Source organism: Eleutherodactylus coqui, chromosome 9 (genome assembly GCF_035609145.1).
Source record: "Eleutherodactylus coqui strain aEleCoq1 chromosome 9, aEleCoq1.hap1, whole genome shotgun sequence".
Classification (NCBI taxonomy): domain Eukaryota; kingdom Metazoa; phylum Chordata; class Amphibia; order Anura; family Eleutherodactylidae; genus Eleutherodactylus; species Eleutherodactylus coqui.
The window spans coordinates 44513491-44535089 of record NC_089845.1 but is presented as its reverse complement, the minus strand read 5'-3'; the positions used below and the strand labels follow the sequence as shown (position 1 = coordinate 44535089).

Below are 21599 nucleotides of genomic sequence, written 5' to 3'. Positions count from 1 at the left end.
ATTCTATAGCTCCACATAGTCTACATATGAAGGCCAATATGGATCTCCCAATACTCAGAAAACTCTATAACATCTCACAGAGCACAAATGCGGACCAATAGGATCTTCTGATGCTTTGAAAACTCTGTTGCTTCTCATAGTCTACTCATGCAACCAATATGGGTCTTTTGGTACTAAGAAAACTCCAGGGCTTCTCATAGCCCCCAAACACTGGCCAACATGGATCATCTTTCTACTAGTCAGAAAACTCTAAAGCTTCTAATACTACACACATGCAGATCAATATGGATCTTCTGATACTAAGAGTATGGCTTCTCACAGTTCCCACACACTAGCGAACATGGATCTTCTGCTACTCAGAAAACTCTATAACTTCTCACAGAACACAAATACAGACCAATGAGATCTTCCAATGCTTTGAAAACTCTGTAAATTCTTATAGTCTACACTTGCAGACGAACATGGACCTGCTGGTCCTAAGAAAACTCTATAGCTTCTCATAGTCCCCAAACACTGGCCAACATGGATCTTCATAGTCTTTCCACTCTGCCCAACATGAAACCCCTGATGGTCAGAACACTATATCCAGCTCCTTATAGTCATGCATACTGACCAGCATGGATCTCCTGATCGTTTCTGACCAAAATGTATTTCCTGACCGCTCTATGGCTTGTCCCAATCCCCGTAAGGAGGTTGACCTTGATCTCCTGAGCCCCTCCTCATCCTCTACACAACCCTTTAGCACTAATTGCCTTAATTCTTTCAATGATCAATAAATGGCCAATACTTTGTCAACTCGTAGAAGATCTCTATATGCGCTATCGAGCACTTCCGACCTTCTCCATTCGCCGTCCAACCGCTCGTCTTTGCCGAATGAATCTTAGACATTTTGCGGCATAATAAGACAACAACAAAAAACTACTCTGACTCTCTAGGAAGTCAAGAAGCGCATTGGGGGAGGGGGTTATCTTAAATCTAGCTGCAACTGTGTTGAAGACCTCTCCAAGTTGGGAGCTGTCCTACTGCTAGTTGGATGAAGCAACAGGGTAGGGTTTTGTGGTTTTTTTGGACTGTGTGCCATAGATGAGGTCACACTTTATAAAGTACTCAGTGCCATGGACAAGCCATGTGGCAGGATGGGCAGTTCTTGGGGTTTGACAAAAAGAAGACTTGGATGGAAGGTCGGTGTAGAAGGTGGTGGGGGGGGGGGGTGGATGCGAGTTGGAGAGGACAATGGGAGGGGGCAGGAGGAGTGGAGAAACAGCGACCTAGCGACTCCGACGAAGAGAGGAAGGAGGGAGGGGTGTAATAATGGAGGTGGGCGGTTCGGTGCTTGGTGCTGAAGGATACACTGAAGAAGAAGAAGATCGCTGAGCTCGGATCGCGCTTTTTAACACCGAGCACCCCCCTCCCTTATCTGCACTCGATTGAGGATCCTGCGGAGCCGCCGGAGTGTCCATAGAGTCGGTGTGCCCGTGTGAGTGTGCCCGAGTGAGTGTGCGAGGCGGCTGCGCAGCTCCTGTGCGCACACTACTAGCACACTGGCATTACGGAGGAGGCCACACAACTGAGAGAAAGTACTGAGCGCAGCCCGCCGGCGGCTCCCAGACCCCCGGCCCCCACCAGCATGGCTTCCGAGGAACTCTACGAGGTAGGGGGACCGGCGGGGAGGAGGGCGGCAGACATTGACCCTTGCAGGCTGCTCTTCTGCTTCCCCTTTCTCTCCTCCTCACATTCCCGGTAGTTGTGTGTTGGAGTTACTCCCGTCCCTTCCTCCCACCGGCAGCTGCACCTTCATCTTCCTCCTCCTCTTCCTCGGACTCCGGGGCAGCGCTCATCAGCAAGCAGTTTGCTGGACAGAAATCATGAGCAAAAGCCAAGTTAACGGCCGGCCTTCCCCCGGGGATGGTGAAGGGGGCTCGGGAGGAGCTGGCATGGGGAAGGGGGGAAGGGGCAGAGGAGTTGGGGAAGAGTTTGGGTTTTTTGCAGGACCGGGCTCTGTCCCGGGCGGTGAGGAAAAGTCATCTTTGTGAATGTGCTGAGGCAGCAGCAGTGTGCGGGGAGGAGGCACGTGTGAGGGGGCAAAGTGCTGACTGCTGGGACTTGTAGTGGGGGGTCAGGGTTGGCAATGCAGTAGTTAACTTCTCACAAGTAGTAGTTGCTGGGTGGTGCCCAATAAATGCCCATGGTGACTAGTTAACATGACATCACTTAGATGGCCAAGAAGTTGATACAAAGTAGAGGAAGTTTTGGTTTCTTCTTGGCCTGAGGTATGGATACTTCATTGAGTCATTGTTATGGAATACGGGTGACCCAGTGCTTAGATCTATTGAGTTAGTTGGTTGGTTTGTGTTCCTACAGAGCTGGAATGGATGAAGTACTGAGGACTTCAGGCGCCCATAAAACTTTCTAGTAGTAGAGTTGACTTTTAGGCCGCCTCACATGGCATATTTTTGCGCGTGCTGAGAATAAAACCCATTGGGACTTGTAGTGAGTGGCATCATCCCCACTTCACCCCCAACCTTCAACAGTCAGGGTTGGCAATGCAGTAGATACATCTCAGAAGTAGTAGCCACTGGGTAGTGCCCAATAAATGCCCATTGTGACCAGTTAACATGACCTCACTTAGATGGCCAAGAAGTTGATACAAAGTAGTGGAAGTTTTGGTTCCTTCTTGGATGTGATGTGTAGCGCCATCAGGCTTGAGGTATGGACACTTCGTTGAGCCATTGTTGCGGAAAGTGACCCACGGGTAACCCAGCGCTTAAATCTATTGAGTTAGTTGGTTGATTTGTGTTCCTACAGAGCTGGGATGGATGAAGTACTGAAGACTTCAGGCGCCCATAAAACTTTCCAGCAGTCAAGCTGACTCTTAGGCCGGCTTCACACAAACACATTTATGCGCACGCAGAGAATAGAACCCAATGGGCCTTGTAGTGAGTGGCACTACCCCCAACCCCCCCCTCCACCACCACCTTCCCCCCCCAACCCTCAACTGTCAGGGTTGGCAATGCAGTAGATACATCTCAGAAGTAGTAGCCGCTGGGTGGTGCCCAATAAATGCCCATGGTGACCAGTTAACATGACCTTACTTAGATGGCCAAGAAGTTGATACAAAGTAGTGGAAGTTTTGGTTCCTTCTTGGATGTGATGTGTAGTGCCATCAGGCTTGAGATATGGATACTGCGTTGAGCCATTGTTACGGAAAGTGACCCACGGGTAACCCAACGCTTCAATCTATTGAGTTAGTTGGTTGATTTGTGTTCCTACAGAGCTGGGATGGATGAAGTACTGAAGACTTCAGGCGCCCATAAAACTTTCCAGCAGTCAAGCTGACTCTTAGGCTGGCTTCACGCAAACACATTTATGCGCACGCAGAGAATAGAACCCAATGGGACTTGTAGTGAGTGGCACTACCCCCAACCCCCCCTCCACCACCACCACCACCTTCCCCCCCCAACCCTCAACTGTCAGGGTTGGCAATGCAGTAGATACATCTCAGAAGTAGTAGCCGCTGGGTGGTGCCCAATAAATGCCCATGGTGACCAGTTAACATGACCTTACTTAGATGGCCAAGAAGTTGATACAAAGTAGTGGAAGTTTTGGTTCCTTCTTGGATGTGATGTGTAGTGCCATCAGGCTTGAGGTATGGATACTGCGTTGAGCCATTGTTACGGAAAGTGACCCACGGGTAACCCAACGCTTCGATCTATTGAGTTAGTTGGTTGATTTGTATTCCTACAGAGCTGGGATGGATGAAGTACTAAAGACTTCAGGCGCCCATAAAACTTTCCAGCAGTCAAGCTGACTCTTAGGCCGGCTTCACACAAACACATTTATGCGCACGCAGAGGAATAGAACCCAATGGGACTTGTAGTGAGTTGCACTACCCCCCCCCCCACCACCAACACCACCATCACCTCCCCCCCCAACCCTCAACAGTCAGGGTTGGCAATGCAGTAGATACATTTCACAAAAAGTAGCCACTGGGTAGTACCCAATAAATGCCAATGGTGACTAGTTAAACAGATTGCCAAGAGGTTAATACAAAGTAGAAGTTTTGATTTCTTTTTGAGGCAACTTTTTTGATGCAATGTGCAGCGCCATCAAGCCTGATGTATAGATACGTCGCTGAGCTGTTATAGAAAGTGAGCCATGGGTAACCCAGCGCTTAGATCTATTGAGCTTGTTGGTTGGTTTGTATTCCCACAAAGCTGGGATGGATGAAGTACTGAAGACTTCAGGCGCCCATAAAACTTTCCCGCAGTCGAGTTGACTCTTAGGCCGACCTCACATGGGCATATCTTTGCGTGCGCAGAAAATAGAACCCATTGGGATTTGTAGTGAGTGGCATCACTCCCACTTCACCCCCAACCTTCAACAGTCAGGGTTGGCAATGCAGTAGATACATCTCAGAAGTAGTAGCCACTGGGTAGTGCTCAATAAATGCCAATGGCGACTAGTTAACACGACTCACTTAGATGACCGAGAAGTTGATACAAAGTAGACGAAGTTTTGGTTTCTTTTTGAGGGAACTTTTTGGATGTGATGTGAAGCTCCATCAGACCTGATGTATAGATACTTCGTTGAACCATTGTTACGGATAGGAACCCACGGGTAACCCAGCGCAGATCTATCAAACTTGTTGGTTGATTTGTATTCCTACAGAGCTGGGATGGATGAAGTACAGAAGACTTCAGGCACCCATAAAACTTTCCAGCAGTCGAGTTGACTCTTAGGCCGGCTTCACACGGGCGTATTTATGCGCGCGAAGAGCATAGAACCCATTGGGACTTGTAGTGAGTGGCTTCCCTCCCCCACCACCTCCAATAGTAGTTGCATTTCACAAGTAGCTGCTGGGTGGTGCCCAATAAATGCCCATGGTGACCAGTTAACATGACATCACTTTGATGGCCAAGATGTTGATACAAAGTAGTGGAAGTTTTGGTTTCTTCTTGGATGTGATGTGTAGTGCCATCAGGCCTGATGTATTGGTATTTCGTTGAACCATTGTTACAGAAAGGAACCCATGGGTAATATAGCGCAGATCTATCAATCTTGTTGGATGATTTGTATTCCTACAGAGCTGGGATGTTGAATTACTGAAGACTTCAGGCGCCCATAAAACTTTCCAGCAGTCGAGTTGACTTTTAGACCGGCTTCACACAAACACATTTATGCGCATGCAGAGAATAGAACCCATTGGGACTTGTAGTGAGTGGCACTACCCCCACCACCACCCCCCTAACCCTCCACAGTCAGGGTTGGCAATGCAGTAGTTACATCTCAGAAGTAGTAGCCACTGGGTGGTGCCCAGTAAATGTTAATAGTGGCTAGTTGACACGACTCATTTAGATGGTCAAGAAGTTGGTACAAAGTAGACAGAGTTTTGGTTGCTGTGCACCGCCATCAGGCTTGAGGTATGGATACTTCGTTGAGCCATGAAAATAACCCACCGGTAATACTCTGCAGGTCTATCAAACTTGTTGGCAGATTTGTAGTCATCCAGAGCAGGGATTGATAAAGTACTGAAGACTATAAAACTTTCCAGCAGTCGAGTTGACTCTTAGACCGGCTACACACAGACATATTTATGCACACGCAGACAATAGAACCCATTGGGAGCTGTAGTGAGTGGCATAACCCTCCCCCCCAACTCCCAACAGTCAGGGTTGGCAGTGCAGTAGATACATCTCATAAGTAGTAGCCTCTGGGTGGTGCCCAATAAATGCCAAGGGTGAGTAGTTAGCACGACTCACTTAGATGGCCAAGAGGTTGATACAAGGTAGAAGTTTTGGCTTCTTTTTGAGGGAACTTTTTGGATGCAATGTGTAGCGCCACCAGGCCTTATGTATGGATACTTCGCTGAGCCATTGTTACGGATAGTGAACCAGGAGTAACCCAGCGCTTAGATCTATTGAGCTTGTTGGTTGATTTGTACTTCTACAAAGCTGGGATGGAAGAAGTACTAAAGACTTCAAGCGCCCATAAAACTTTCCAGCAGTCGAGTTGACTTTTAGGCCTGGCATAATTTTGCGTGCTCATAGGATTGAACCCCTTAATTTCAATGGGTTTATTCACATTTCCATATTTTGCACGCGCATTTCAGTTTACTTTTGATGCGTATTCGCGCATTATAGGTCCCCATGGAAGCCAATGGGGCTGGTGCAATAAATGCTCATTGTGGTTGATTAATTAATATGACATCACTTTGGCAAGTAGATGACCAAGAAGTTGATATAAAGTAGAGGAAGTTTTGGCTTTGGATGTGATGTGTAGCACCATGAGGACTAATGTTTATATACTTCGTTGAGCCATTGCTATGGAAAGAAACCCAGGGGTAACCCAACGCTTAGATCTATTGAGCTTGTTGGTTGATTTGTATTCCTATAGAGTAGGAATGGATGAAGTACTGAAGACTTCAGGTGCCCATAAAACTTTCCAGTAGTAGAGTTGACTCTTAGGCCGGCTTCACACGGGCGTATTTTTGCACGTGCAGAAAATAGAACCCATTGGGACTTGTAGTAAGTGGCTTCCCACCCCAACCCCCCATTAGTAGTTGCATTTCACAAGTAGCCGCTGGGTGGTGCCCAATAAATGCCCATGGTGACCAGTTAACATGACATCACTTAGATGCCCAAGAAGTTGATACAAAATAGAGGAAGTTTTGGTTTCTTCTTGGATGTGATTTGTAGCGCCATCAGGCCTGAGGTATGGATACTTTGTTGAGCCATTGTTACAGAAAGTGACCCACAGGTAACCCAGCGCTTGGATCTGTTGAGCTTGTTGGTTGATTTGTATTCCTGCAGAACTGGAAAGGATGAAGTACTGAACACTTCAGGCGCCCATAAAACTTTCCAGCAGTTGAGTTGCCTTTTAGGCCGCCTTCACACGAGCGTATCTTTGCGTGCGTAGAGAATAGAACCCATTGGGACTTGTAGTGAGTGGCATCACCTCCACAATTCCACCCACCCTTCTACAGTCAGGGTTGGCAATGCAGTAGATATATCTCACAAGTAGTAGCCACTGGGTGATGCCCACAGTAACTAGTTAAATTGACATCACTTTGGCAAGTATATATCCAAGAAGTTGATACAAAGTAGACAAAGTTGGTTTATTTTCGAGGGAACTTCTTGGATGTGATGTGTAGTTGCCATCAGGCCTGATGTATAGATACTTTGTTGAGCCATTGTTACAGAAAGTAACCCACGGGTAATACAGCGCAGATCTATCAAACTTGTTGGTTGATTTGCACTCCTACAGAGCTGGGATGGATGAAGTACGGAAGACTTCAGGCGCCCATAAAACTTTCCAGCAGTTGAGTTGACTCTTAGGCCGGCTTCACTTTGGCGTATTTTTACAAGTGCAGAGAATAGAGCCCATTGATTTTAATGGGTTTATTCACAGTTCCATAGTTTGTGCGCATTTCGGTCGTGGATAAAAAAAAAAATAGAATATATTGTATGGAGGTGGCGCAATAAATGCCCCCATAGATGGCTGTGCGCAGTATGTAAGGAGATGCGTGAAACACTGCATAATTCCACTGGAAAAAGAACACATCTGGAGCTAATTAGCATCTTAATAAGTGCGTCTTTGTTTGTTGTGCACAAATGAACATGATTTGGGGTGGAAAAATACAGTAAGACACGCAAAAAAGCCTCGTTCAGTGCGCAATTCTGCTTTCTCTCATGTGAAGCCGGCCTCAGTTGACATTCAACAGGAGTTTTTATACACATTAGTCATGCAAAAGTGCTAGAAATATCTACGCCGATATGCTAAAAAAGCTTTGTGCAGTGTGCATCTATGCTGCGGTTAGGCATGCGCAATTGTGCTTCCGTTCGTGTGAAGCTGGACTTAGTCGGTATTCAACAGGAGTTTTTATAGACAACAGTAGAAAGTCATGCAAAAGTGATTACAAATTTCTAGGTGCATTGACTGCGTGGCACCGATTGCAGATGCGATCTGCTGGATTTACGTGAACGAAGACCTTGATAACTTTTTACATTCTACTGGCGAGTTGCTTAAACTGAACTTCCCTAATCGGGTTTATGAAGCAGGCGCTGGATTTGGGATTTTTGCCTACAGATCACATCAGAAAGGGGGCAAACGGGTTCAATGTGGTAACTTCCAATCCATTGTTTTCTCAGAGATAAGTGTTTATCGTCTTGCACCACTTATCTCCCTTCCACCATAGAAATGAAAGGCCAATGCAATCAGGAAAGATAAATGTCAGCTTATGGGCCAACTTTACTGTCCTCTGTGGTCAATGTATCATAGCCACACCACAGGGAGGTAGTCCGTTTTGGATTGCACCCATCACCATTGGCAGTATAGCAAGTGGCATAGATCTGTAGGTCATGGCCAGGATGAAGAGACCTGAAGTATCTGCTACGGTAGTTCCTGCTGATGGCTGGATCTGCCAGCAAGATCAGGTAGGGCTAAAGCTTAAAAATGAAGGATTACATATTACAATGCGCCTTTGTTCAAATATTTTCACTTTTTGGGTATTTTAATTAGGGGGTGCCTCATGATGTTATTTGTATTCATTCCCATCAGCTGTAGAGGCGATCCTGTGATTACATGTCAGGAAATGAAACTTCTTAATAGCATTCCCATATATCTGTAAGTAGTCTGTATGATCTGATCTTTGATTGGAATAATAGACTGCAGACCATAAGATGCAGCCTATATTGTACCAATGTAGCTCTGGATCTGCGGAGAGTTAGAAATCCAGCAGACCATGGTGTTATTTAGATCAGCCCTTCCCAAAGAAGCATTTCTCACAATATTACTGTACTTTTGCTAAATTGTATTTGAAAGTTAAACATCACAACGAAGGACGTCCTCTAGTCTGCGCCGGTCCCTCTAGTCTGCGCCGGTCCCTCTAGTCTGCGCCGGTCCCTCTAGTCTGCGCCGGTCCCTCTAGTCTGCGCCGGCCCCTCTAGTCTGCGCCGGCCCCTCTAGTCTGCGCCGGCCCCTCTAGTCTGCGCCGGCCCCTCTAGTCTGCGCCGGCCCCTCTAGTCTGCGCCGGCCCCTCTAGTCTGCGCCGGCCCCTCTAGTCTGCGCCGGCCCCTCTAGTCTGCGCCGGCCCCTCTAGTCTGCGCCGGCCCCTCTAGTCTGCGCCGGCCCCTCTAGTCTGCGCCGGCCCCTCTAGTCTGCGCCGGCCCCTCTAGTCTGCGCCGGCCCCTCTAGTCTGCGCCGGCCCCTCTAGTCTGCGCCGGCCCCTCTAGTCTGCGCCGGCCCCTCTAGTCTGCGCCGGCCCCTCTAGTCTGCGCCGGCCCCTCTAGTCTGCGCCGGCCCCTCTAGTCTGCGCCGGCCCCTCTAGTCTGCGCCGGCCCCTCTAGTCTGCGCCGGCCCCTCTAGTCTGCGCCGGCCCCTCTAGTCTGCGCCGGCCCCTCTAGTCTGCGCCGGCCCCTCTAGTCTGCGCCGGCCCCTCTAGTCTGCGCCGGCCCCTCTAGTCTGCGCCGGCCCCTCTAGTCTGCGCCGGCCCCTCTAGTCTGCGCCGGCCCCTCTAGTCTGCGCCGGCCCCTCTAGTCTGCGCCGGCCCCTCTAGTCTGCGCCGGCCCCTCTAGTCTGCGCCGGCCCCTCTAGTCTGCGCCGGCCCCTCTAGTCCGCGCCGGTCCTCTCGTACTCTGGAAGGTTATTTGGCACATTGAAACCCTCATTGAAACACTCCCCTCTTGGAGGTACCGCTTACATTCGGTTTGGCAGCTGAATGGGTTGGTAGGCGGTAAAATGGATAATATTGCCTTACGTCGTGATGGATGGAAGGATTTCTCCGCCATGGTTAGTACCTGGCACAGCTTCATGCAGTACAAATCTATACTCGGGGAACTACTTTATTTTGGCGGGGGCCTAGTGAACTTCTGAAATGGGACATTTCTACGTTCAATCTGAACAGGTGTAAGCTTTACCTCCTTTTGCTCTTCAATGGTAGACTTGATGAGTACCTATCTTGACTTTCCAACTGTAGTGTCGCTCCAGATGGGTTTCCTTGGTATCGGGGATTTACTGATTAGGAGTACTTACCAAATACATTTGTTCAGAAGGTTGATTATTCTGCTGTGTTGGTCAAGGATATTGATAAGTAGAGTTGGTCCACCATGTGGTTGAGTGTGTGGGGTTTCTTATGATTGTTTTTATCCTACAAAAGCATAAATATATTGTTAAAGAAAACAGCACAAAAAAGCTTTTTACTCTACCTTTTTAAAAGTGATAAATGCATCCTGACTCTTCTTGTCATTTCATTGAGTTTTTGCACAATGGGCAATGCAAGTTCACTCTTTCTAAAAGAAATTCTATAAAGTGTACTGATTATGAACAATTTTCTGTAAAACCAATAGTACCAGCAATTATGTGATGGGAGAATCAACAATACATTAATTCAAGCCTGGGAAAAGCCTATATCTACCCTGACAGAGAAATAAAAAGGGAACGGAGAAATAAAGAAATAATATAGGGGCAGACTAGATGGACCATTCCTGTAGGAATCTTCTTGCCTCTTTCTCCACTTATCAGGCTCGTTTTCTTTCCCCTCTAGGCCTCATTCTAACTACTTACTAACTCTTAATTCACTTATAAAATTCATCTTCAGAGAGAGCATACAGCTTTTTAGCTTTACTGAGAGATCAGATTACAGTTGCCCATAGAATTTGATGGCAAGGAGGGAGCAGAAGACTAGAGTGGACATGGAGAGAAAGCCACCCTCCTTCTCTATGCCTTTGTAGCACAATTCTTTTTGACTAGCTGGTTCTGCTTGGGAAGTTAAGCTACACTTCCACTTTTGTACTGCAGATATCTTTTTCTTCTTATTTCCCTAATGTAAAGTTTTCATAGTTGCAGTGGAGCTGCTGCCCGGTCCCCGTCACTCAGTTTCAGCGTGCTACCTCTCCCTTCACCACTGTTCTAGTACAAGCTTCATTGAGAGACATTCTTTACGAGCCTCTAAATAGTCAAATTGACTCCTATAGTTATCTGGCCAGTTAAAGGGGGTTGGCCAAGACTCAAAACGATTCTTTTATCCTTTGTGTATATAACAAGAAACATCTTTGTGATTCAGTTACTATAACAAATGTGTGCTATTTTGCTGATTCTGAGTATGGTCACATGCTCCAGCTGTCAAAATCACGGGACTTTCACTTATGTCACGCTCAGTGTGTGCACGGTCTACTACATCATTGGCACTTAGTCCTCCTTACATTCAGATGAACTGCACAGGCGCCAGATAATGGCATAGGCGCATGCGCAGTTCATCCAAGGCCAGTCAACCATCCTCAGCGATCTCGCACCGTACATGGTAGCTTAACCACTGAGGCCAAGTGAAAGGCTCCATGGCACGTCATCACTGCAGAAAGATAATGAGTTGCAGGGGAGCTGTAGTGCCGGGGATTTAACATGCCGAACAACTTTAGAGGAAAAATAACTTGCATTTAACGTTGCAGTTTTAGTGAATGAGCCAAACTTGTGGCATAAGTAGTAACTATTATTACTAGAGATGAGCACACTCGTCCGTCACAGTAGTGAGTGGCTGGGCCGATCAGGTGACTGCCGAGTACCTAAACTGGTCCCGCCCGCGGCTCGCCTCAGACGCATGTTGGCAGAGGTTAGGGAAAGTGCTGCTGCTTATACAGGAATAGTGTTAGCGTAGGATCCTGTCTTCAAGAACCTCAACGTTCTTTCTTAGGACTACTCTTCATAGTGTGCATTACTGTTGTGGCTGACTTGGAGCAGTAGTGCACCGATTTTTTTATTTAAGCATCTCAGGCTGTGCAGGCCATTTCAGTTATACCTTTCTGTGTCTGCAGTACATAACACAGAATGTTGGGGCACAGCCACTTCTATAGGGAAAGTTATACAGTCCTGATCCTCCGTGCAAGAACCAGAACGGTCCTTCGTTGGGCTACATCTGACCGTGTGCATTATAGTTGTGTCTGGCTGGGAGCAGTAGTGCATCAATTTTTGTATTACGCATCTAGGCCTGTTCCAAGCCTTTCAGTAAAAGCGTTCTCTGCCTGCAGTGCCGTACAACCAGCACTCACCGTGAAACTGCACTCTTAACATTTCCTAGCCTACTGCAAACGACTTCAGTTATACCGTTCTGTGTGTGCAGTGCATTAGAGAGAGGTCTCACCGCTAAACAGTACTGTAATATTTCCTGCAAAGTATTTCAGCTCTGCCGCCGTGCAGAGCGTCTCACAATACCATTTCAGTTGCTGGGGTTGAGATAGCCGCAGTTACCAGCACTATCCACTGGCTTTAGAGTCTTCTCCCACTCCACGCAGCCTCTATAATCTACAAGTCTCAGCGAGTGGTAAATTACCCCTAGGTATCAGCGCAAGACAGCGGGTTAATTTTTTCAAGTCACAGTATAGAGCCTCCGCTATCTACAAATCTCTGTGTGCGGTGAATTAAGCCACAGTTGTCAGTGCTGTACAGTGGGGTAATTTATTTGGGCCCTGCTCTATTCTTAATCCGCCATGATGAGGAGTAGGGGTAGGGGTCGAGGACGTGGGCGCCCAAGTGAGGGTGTGGGCACAGGCCGAGTTCCTGGGCGGGGTGAATCACAGCCGGCTGCTGCGGGATTAGGAGAGAGGCAAGTTTCTGGGCTCCCCAGCTTCATATCACAATTTACAGGTCCGCGTGGTAGACCTTTATTACAAACAGAGCAGTGCGAGCAGGTCCTGTCTTGGATGGCAGAAAACGCGTCCAGCAATGTATCGACCACCCAGTCTTCTACGCAGTCCACTACTCCCGGCCTAGGGACTGCAACTCTGAATCCTCTGGCTGCCCCTCCTTCCTCCCAGCCTCCTCACTCCATGAAAATGACATATTCTGAGCAGGCAGACTCCCAGGAACTGTTTTCGGGTCCCTGCCATGAGTGGGAAAAAATGGTTCCTCTCTCACCTGAGGAGTTTCTCGTCACCGATGCCCAACCTTTGGAAAGTTCCCGGAGTCCGGATAATGAGGCTGGGGACTTCTGGCAACTGTCTCAAGAGCTTTTTGTGGATGAGGATGATGAGACACACTTGTCAGTGAGGTAGTAGTAAGGGCAGTAAGTCCGAGGGAGGAGCGCACAGAGGATTCGGAGGAAGAGCAGCTGGACGATGAGGTGACTGACCCCACCTGGTTTGCTAAGCCTACTGAGGACAGGGCTTCAGAGGGGGAGGCAAGTGCAGCAGCAGGAAAGGTTGGAAGAGGCAGTGGAGTGGCGAGGGGTAGAAGCAGGGCCAGAGCGAAGAATCCCCCAACTGTTTCCCAAAGCACCCCCTCGCGGCAAGCCTCCGTGCAGAGGGCTAGGTGTTCAAAGGTGTGGATGTTTTTTAGTGAGAGCGCGGACAACCGACGAACAGTGGTGTGCAACCTGTGTCGCACCAAGATCAGCCGGGGAGCCACCACCACCAGCATGCGCCAGCATATGATGGCCAAGCACCCCACAAGATGGCCAAGCACACCACTGCCTCTTCTCCTGTGCCCCAACCTGCCACATAGATCCAATCCCTCTCCCAGGACACAGGCACGAGCGCCTGCCAGCCTGCACCCATACCCTCACCTCCACCGTCCTCCACTCCATCCAGCAATGTCTCTCAGCGCAGCGTTCAGCTGTCACTAACACAAGCGTTGGAGCGAAAGCGCAAATACGCCGCCACCCACCCGCATGCACAAGCTTTAAACGTGCACATTGCCAAATTAATCAGCCAGGAGATGCTGCCATACAGGCTTGTGGAAACGGAGGATTCCAAAAACATGATGGCGGCGGCGGTCACGCGCTACTCGGTCCCTAGTCGCCACTATTTTTTCCGTTGTGCCATCCCAGCCCTACACCAACACGTCTCCCGCAACATAAATCGTGCCCTCACCAGTTACTGGGAAGGTCCACTTAACCACGAACACGTGGACAAGTACTGGCGGGCAGGGTCACTATATCTCCCTGACGGCACATTGGGTGAACTTGGTGGAGGCTGGGACCGATTCAGAGCCTGGGACCGCTCACGTCCTACCCACACCCAGGATAGCGGGTCCTACCTCAATGCTGGTATCTGCAGTGTTTTATGCCACCTCCTCCAAACCCTCCCCCTCCTCCTCCTCTGCCACCTCTACCTGTCAATTAAGAAGTGTGAGCAAGTTGCCAGCAGTCGGTAGCGCACTGCGCGTCAGCACAGCGGTGGGCAAGCGTCAGCAAGCCGTGCTGAAACTAATCAGCTTAGGTGACAAGAGGCACACGGCCCCCGAGCTGCTGCAGGGTCTGACAGAGCAGACCGACCTCTGGCTTTCGCCGCTGAGCCTCCAACCGGGCATGGTCGTGTGTGACAACGGCCGTAACCTGGTGGCGGCTCTGCAGCTCGGCAGCCTCACACATGTGCCATGCCTGGCCCACGTCTTCAATCTGCTGGTTCAGTGGTTTCTGAAAAACTACCCCCACTTGTCTGACCTGCTCGGCAAAGTGCGCCGCATCTGCGCACATTTCCGCAAGTCCACCACGGACGCTGCCACCCTGAGGACCCTGCAACATCGGTTTCAGCTGCCAGAGCACCGACTGCTGTGCGACGTGCCCACATGCTGGAATTCTATGCTGCACATGTTGGCCAGGCTGTACGAGCAGCGTAGAGCAATAGTGGAATACCAGCTGCAACATGGGCGGCGGAGTGGTAGTCAGCCTCCTCAATTCTCTACTGAGGAGTGGGCATGAATGGGAGATATCTGCCAGGTCCTCGGAAAGTTTGAGGAGTCTACCCAGATGGTGAGCGACGATGCGGCAATCATTAGTGTTACCATCCTGCTGCTTTGCCTGCTGAGAAGTTCACTGCCAAGCATAAAGGCCGACGCTTTGCGGTTGGAACAGGAGACGGGGATGACAGTATGTCGCTTGATAGCCAGACCACCCTCATGTCTATATCTCAGCGCGTTTTGTAGGAGGAGGAGGGGAGAGAGACAGCTGGCCACACTGCAGAGGGTACCTATGCTTCTTGCCTCTCATCTGTTCAACGTGTATGGGCTGAAGAGGAGGAGGATCCTGAAAGTCATCTTCCTAGTGAGGACAGCGATGTGTTGCGTACTGGGACCCTGGCACACATGGCTGACTTCATGTTAGGCTGCCTTTCCCGTGACCCTCGTGTTAGACACATTCTGGCCAACACGGATTACTGGGTGTACACCCTTCTCGACCCACAGTATAAGGAGGACCTTTCCACTCACATTCCCTAAGAGGAAAGGAGTACGAGGGTGATGCAATACCACAAGGCCCTGGTGGAAAAAGTGATGCTAAACTTCCCATCTGACAGCGCTAGTGGCAGAAGACGCAGTTCAGAGGGCCAAGTAGCAGGGAAGAGGCGGGGATCAGGCAGCATGTCCAATGCAGGCAGGGGCACACTCTCCAAGGCCTTTGCCAGCTTTATAGCTCCCCAGCAAGACTGTGTCACCACTCCCCAGTCAAGGCTGAGTCGGAGGGAGCACTGTAAAAAGATGGTGAGGGAGTACGTAGCCGATCGTACCACCATCCTCCGTGATGCCTATGCTCCATACACCTATTGTGTGTCAAAGCTGGACACGTGGCACGAACTTGCGCTGTACACCCTGGAGGTGCTGGCCTGCCCTGCCGCTAGCGTCTTGTCAGAGAGGTTGTTTAGTGCAGCTGGGGGAATCATCCGATTGTACGTCAATTTATCATCAATTCTCAACAGCATTGTGGGCTATCACCCACACTTTCAAAGAGGGTCGCTGCCTGGCCCTGCCAACCTTCTGCAGTGTGTGCCTCCGGTTCCTCCTAATCCAGTACGCATGTCTAAATAAACATGAGGGTGGTGTGGCTATGAAGCGAGCGTGTGGCATGAGGGCAGCTCAACGCTGCGCAGGGAAACTTTTGTGTGCGCTGTGGATGCAGGGTCGTGCGGTGAGGGTTGGACAGCAATGCCAGCATGTAACCCAGGAGAAGAGGCATAAGTGTCACCCGCAGGCAGTCATTGCCAATGGTTGCAGGTAGTGTGGTGCTTAGCTAAGATGTGCCAGTGCGTGTGCCTTGCTAATGAGGGTTTGTCCGAAGTAAATTGTTAGGGGGGTGACGCCAGACTCTTGCCCCCATTTTGGCTTAATAGTGGGATCTGGGAGCCTCAGATGCAGCCATGCATGCTGCCCCTGCCCTTCCCTATCCGTTTCTCTGGTGTTTCCATGACTTTCTGATGTTTTCTGGTGTTTCACAAGTCATCACCTATGCAGAGCATCGGTCCCATACAAAAATGCTCGAGTCGCCCATTGACTTCAATGGGATTCATTATTCGAAACGAGCTCTCGAGCATTACGAAAAGTTCGACTCAAGCAACGAGCACCCGAGCATTTTGGTGCTCGCTCATCTCTAATTATTACACATGTTGTCTGAAATGTCTATTTTTTTTTTCCTTTTATACTACAGTTTTTGTTTTTAATCATAGAATGGTACAGTTGGAATGGACCTCCAGGGTCATCGGGTCCAACCCCCTGCTCAGTGCAGGATTTACTAAATCATCCCAGAGAGATATTTGTCCAGGCTTTGTTTTAACACTTCCATTGAAGAGAACTCACCACCTCCCGTGGTAACCTGTACCACTCATTGATCCCCCTCACTGTCTAATATCTAATCTGTGTCTCCTCTCTTTCAGTTTCATACCATTGCTTCTAGTCTTTCCTTGTGCAGATGAGAATGGGGCTGATCCCTCTGCAGTGTGACAGCCCTTCAGATGTTTGTAGACAGCTATTAAGTTTCCTCTCAGCCTTCTTTTTTGCAAGTTAAACATTCCCAGATCCTTGAACCGTTCTTCATAGGACATGATTTGCAGACCGCTCACCATCTTTGTAACTCTTCTCTGAACTTGCTCCAGCTTGTCTATGTCTTTTTTTAAAGTGGGGTGCCCAGAACTGGACACATTATTCCAGGTGAGGTCTGACTAAGGAAGAGTAGAGGGGGATAATGACCTTACGTGATCTAGACTCTATGCTTTTCTTAATAAATCCCAGAATTGTGTTTGCCTCTTTGGCTGCTGCATCACATTGTTGACTCATGTTCAGTCTATGATCTATTAGTATACCCAAGTCTCTTTCACATGTGCTGCTGCTTAGCTCAATTCCTTCCATTCTGAATGTGCTTTCTTCATTTTTCTTGCCCAGATATAGGACTTTGCATTTCTCCTTGTTAAATACCATTCTGTTAGTCGCTGCCCACTGTGCAAGCTTTTCTAGATCTTTTTGAATACTCTCCCTCTCTTCCCTAGTGTTAGTCATCGCTCCTTTTTTTTTTGTCCTCTGCAAATTTGATCAATTTCCCATCAATTCCCTCCTCCAGATCATTTATAAAAATGTTGAACAACACTGGGCCAAGGACAGAGCCTTGTGGTAACCCATATGATACATTCTTCCACTTGGATGTGCAGCCATTTAGGACCACTCTTTAAGTACAATCACTCAGACAGCTGTGAATCCAACTGTTAAATAATGTTAAAATCGCATCGCACAAAAATCGCAAAAGCACAAACTTGCGGTTTTTGTGCAATGCGATTTTAACGTTAGAAAGTCCCATTGAAAAAACTGCAGTGATATCGCAGCGTTAAAAAAACCGCTATTGGGTAGAAGCCCTAACAGTTGCCTTGTCAATCTCATATTTGGTCATTTTTTCAATAAGTATGGTATGAGATACTTTGTCAAATGCTTTACTAAAGTCAAGCTATACTATATCCACCGCAATTTCCTGATCAGCACAGTCAGTGATTCTGTCATAGAAGGAAATTAGATTAGTCTGGCATGATTTGTTTGTTACAAATCTATGTTGGTTCTGGTTAATTACTCCATTCTCATCCAAGTATTTGCATACATGCTGTTTAATAATTTGTGCAAAGATCTTTCCCAATATAGAAGTCAGGCTCACAGGCTCGTAGTTTCCTGAATCCACCTTCTTCACTTTTTTGAAGATAGACACAACATTTGCCCTTTTCCAATCTTCTTGGACTTCTCCTGTTTTCCAGGAATTTTCAAAGATTATGGCGACTGGTTAGTCTTTAGTGTCGGCCAGCATAGAATCCAATCTACGTCTGATAACACTCAATGCTTGTGTTTAAAAACTTGTGTATTTTTAAATGATGTAATTCAATGTTTTAAGCAAGCTGCCTGCACACGGCCAGATTTGCATTGCGGAATCCGGAGCAGGCACCCGCCTCTGGATTCCACAGCAAATACCTTCCATAGCATACTATAGAAAAGTGATTAAAATTTGTAAAAATCAATTGCGATTTATTTATTTATTTTTTTTCTCCAGCTCGCGGGGGAATACTTGCAGCATGTTCTATTTTTAGGCGGATTACGAAGTCAATGGAAGCCGTCTGACCCACAGCCCTTCTGCAATCATCATTGTGGAAAGGTCACGGGATCCACGTCATCGCCTAGCGACGGCGTGGCATAATCTGTACTGCAGCTGTGCGCCGATGCGAAGGCCAGTACATCCACAGCACAGATTAAAAGACTGAACAGCTACATGGGGTCACCGGCCGGGCACAGGGTGGAATTCCGCTGCGGGATCCTGCATGCAGAATCCGACCCGTCCTTGTGCAGGCGGCCTTACTAAAATATATGAATATTGTCAAACAAAAAGTTAGGTTTTCAGGTAGCGATCTGCCCTGTAAGTTATAAAATATTGTAAGGGCTCCTTCACACACCTTTCTTTTGCCCCTAATTTCAGCATTTTTAACCTCTTCCCTCCCCATGATGTAAGGGTACGTCATGGGAGCAGGGTACTTCCCGCAAAATGACGTACCCTTAGGTCATAGGGATAGCGTGAGATCATAGCAGATCTCGCGCTATCCTGCAGCGGGAGCCGACTGTCACTAGTAGCCGGCCTTCCGCTGCGACAACGGGGGGCATCGGAGATGTGCCCACCCGCTGTTAACCTCTTCCCTGCCGCGATCTAAGTAGATACCGGCTTCCTGTATTGCCATTGCCTAAGATCGCTATAGTAAGAAATAAGGCATGGCAGGAGAGAAGTCCTGCCACGCCTTATCGTAGCAATCTTCAGTCCTGCAGTGTAAGTCCCTCAAAGAGACACAAATGGTGTAAAAAGAAGAGAAAAATAAAGTACAAAAAATAAAAATGTAAAAAAAGGCTTTTTTAACTTTTTTAATGCTTTTTCTCATATTAGCATAAAAAAAATTAAAAATCCCACATATTTGGTATTGACTCAGCACCGCAAAAAGCATTAAAACGCAAAAAACTGATGCAAAATGCTAATTTTTAGCATTTTGCCTCCCAAAAAACGCAATAAAAGTGATCAAAAAAATGTATGTACCCCAAAATGGTACCAATAAAAACTACAGTTCGTCTCTCAAAAAATAAGCCCTCACAGAGCTCCGTCCATAAAAGATGTAAAAAGTTACAGGACTTTGAATGCAGTGAGTTTAGAAAAAAATAATAATTAAAAAAAAAGGGGTTTTATTTTGGAAAAGTGGAAAAACCTAAAAAAAAAAAAAAGCATTTTGGTATCGTTGTAACCGTACCGGCCTGCAGAAAAAATGTAGTGTGTTATTTATGCTGCATAATTAATGCTTTAAAAAAAACTAAAATCTATGGCAGAATTGATGCGTTTTCTCTCCATACGATCCTAAAAAAAATAAGTTTTACAATATAGCCTATGTACCCCAAAATGGTACCAATAAAATCTACAGTCCGCCACTAGGGATGAGCGAGCGTACTCGGAAAAGCACTACTCGCTCGAGTAATTTGCTTTATCCGAGTATCGCTGCGCTCGTCCCTGAAGATTCAGGTGCCGCTGCGGCTGACAGGTGAGTCGCAGCGGGGAGCAGGGGAGAGCGGGCGGGAGAGAGGGAGAGAAAGATCTCCCCTCCGTTCCTCCCCGCTCTCCCCTGCAGCTCCCCGCTCCGTGCCGGCACCCGAATCTTCAGACCCGAGCACAGCGATACTCGGATAAAGCAAATTACTCGAGCGAGTAGTGCTTTTCCGAGTACGCTCGCTCATCTCTATTCGCCACACAAAAACAAGCCCTTATACGGCCGCGTCGACGGAAAAATAAAAAAGTTATGGCTTTTGAAAAATGGAGATGAAAAAATACCAAAAAATCGTTTGGTCCTCAACGCCAAAATAGGCCATGTCCTGAAGGGGTTAAACACTTGTAAAAAAAAATGCCATTTACTTTAAGCTTTTGTCATACCTTTTTTTTTGTAAACCTATTTGTGACTTTTTTTAAAATAAAATGCCACTGAACACGACACTTGCAAATATATCATTACTCTCTGGAATTGTGTAGCGTGGGTGTGACTTCACATTTATGATGCATAATATATAGTGTTGTATGTGAGTGTAAAAGCTATATATGCAGACCTTATTATATGATGGCGCATTTTCTGATGACACATTTCCTTTTAAAATGACATTGGAAAAAGAAGCTATTAATGATTATAACATATAATATTGTATCGCTCAAGAAAGGCGTTCAGGTTCCTCTTGAACTCTGTTAGTAAGTTCGCCATCACCACATCCTCAGGCAAGGAGTTCTATAGTCTCACTGCTCTTACAGTAAAGAACCTCCTTCTATGCTGGTGATGAAACCTTCTTTCCTCTAGACATAGAGGGCACCCCCTTGTTATAGCCAAAGTCCTGGGTATAAACAGATGACAGGAGAGATCTCTGTATTGTCCCCTGATATATTTATTAGAGCGCCCCCTTGTTATAGTCCTGGGTATAATAGATGATAGGAGAGATCTCTGTATTGTCCCCTGATATATTTATACATAGTTATTAGCTCGCCCCTCAGCCGTATTTTTTTTCTAAACTAAATAACTCCTATTTTGATCACCTCTCTGGGTATTGTAGTCCGCCCATTCCATTTATTACTTTAGTTGCCCCCCTTTGTACCCACTCGAGCTTGGATATATCCTTCTTGAGTACCGGAGCCCAAAACTGTCCAATATTCCATGTGTGATCTGACCAGTGACTTGATGAGAACATTGTTCTTCCTCTTTACATGTGCCCATAGACTTATTTTGATGTATCCTATGATCCTATTTGCCTTGACAGCAGCTGCCTGACACTGGTTGCTCCAGGTTGCTCCAGTTAAGCGTTCATGTTATTGTCAGGTCCGGCGGTTTTGAGGGTCTCCGTGCCCGCACTACCGGGCTGCGGCGGTTCGGCGCAGAGGAGCAACGGTCTTAGTGACCTCCCCTGGCCGCCGTGATCCAGTAAGCCGGCTCCGGGCACAGAGAGTGTGCGCCTAGTTAGCCAGGTTGGTGGAGATGCGGCAGGTTACCGCCCTGCGCCGTGTCCTCGTTACCATGACACCCGGGCGCGCTTGTTCTGCACTCGCTGCTTTAGGTCTGGGTCTCTGCTCTGCACTCGCTGCCTGATGTCTGGGTCTCTGCTCTGGACTCGCTGCTAAATGTCTAAGTCTCTGCCTGTCCTTAGCAGGTGCCGGGCGCTGTTCTCCCGGTGTCCGGTGATTGGGTCCTGCTGCTGTCGGGCTCCCTGCCCCAATCAGCTACTGGGGCAGGAGTTCTGACAGCATTTAAACTGCTCAGTTTCTGTCTGATGTTGCCAGTGTATGTTTGGTCTCCAGCTATACCCCCATTTCCTTTATA

The 21599-nt window shown here is 47.8% G+C and overlaps 1 protein-coding gene across 1 annotated transcript in view; it reads left to right on the top strand.

Annotated features, from left to right (window-relative positions):
• Nucleotides 1-1312: 1312 nt before the first annotated feature.
• CDYL (chromodomain Y like) overlaps nt 1313-21599 on the top strand; it is a 94640-nt gene continuing 74353 nt past the window's right edge. The window contains exon 1 of the mRNA XM_066579310.1: nt 1313-1651. Within this exon, the coding sequence (XP_066435407.1) occupies nt 1628-1651 (24 nt within the window). The 5' untranslated portion in view covers nt 1313-1627. The remainder of the gene's footprint in view (nt 1652-21599) is intronic.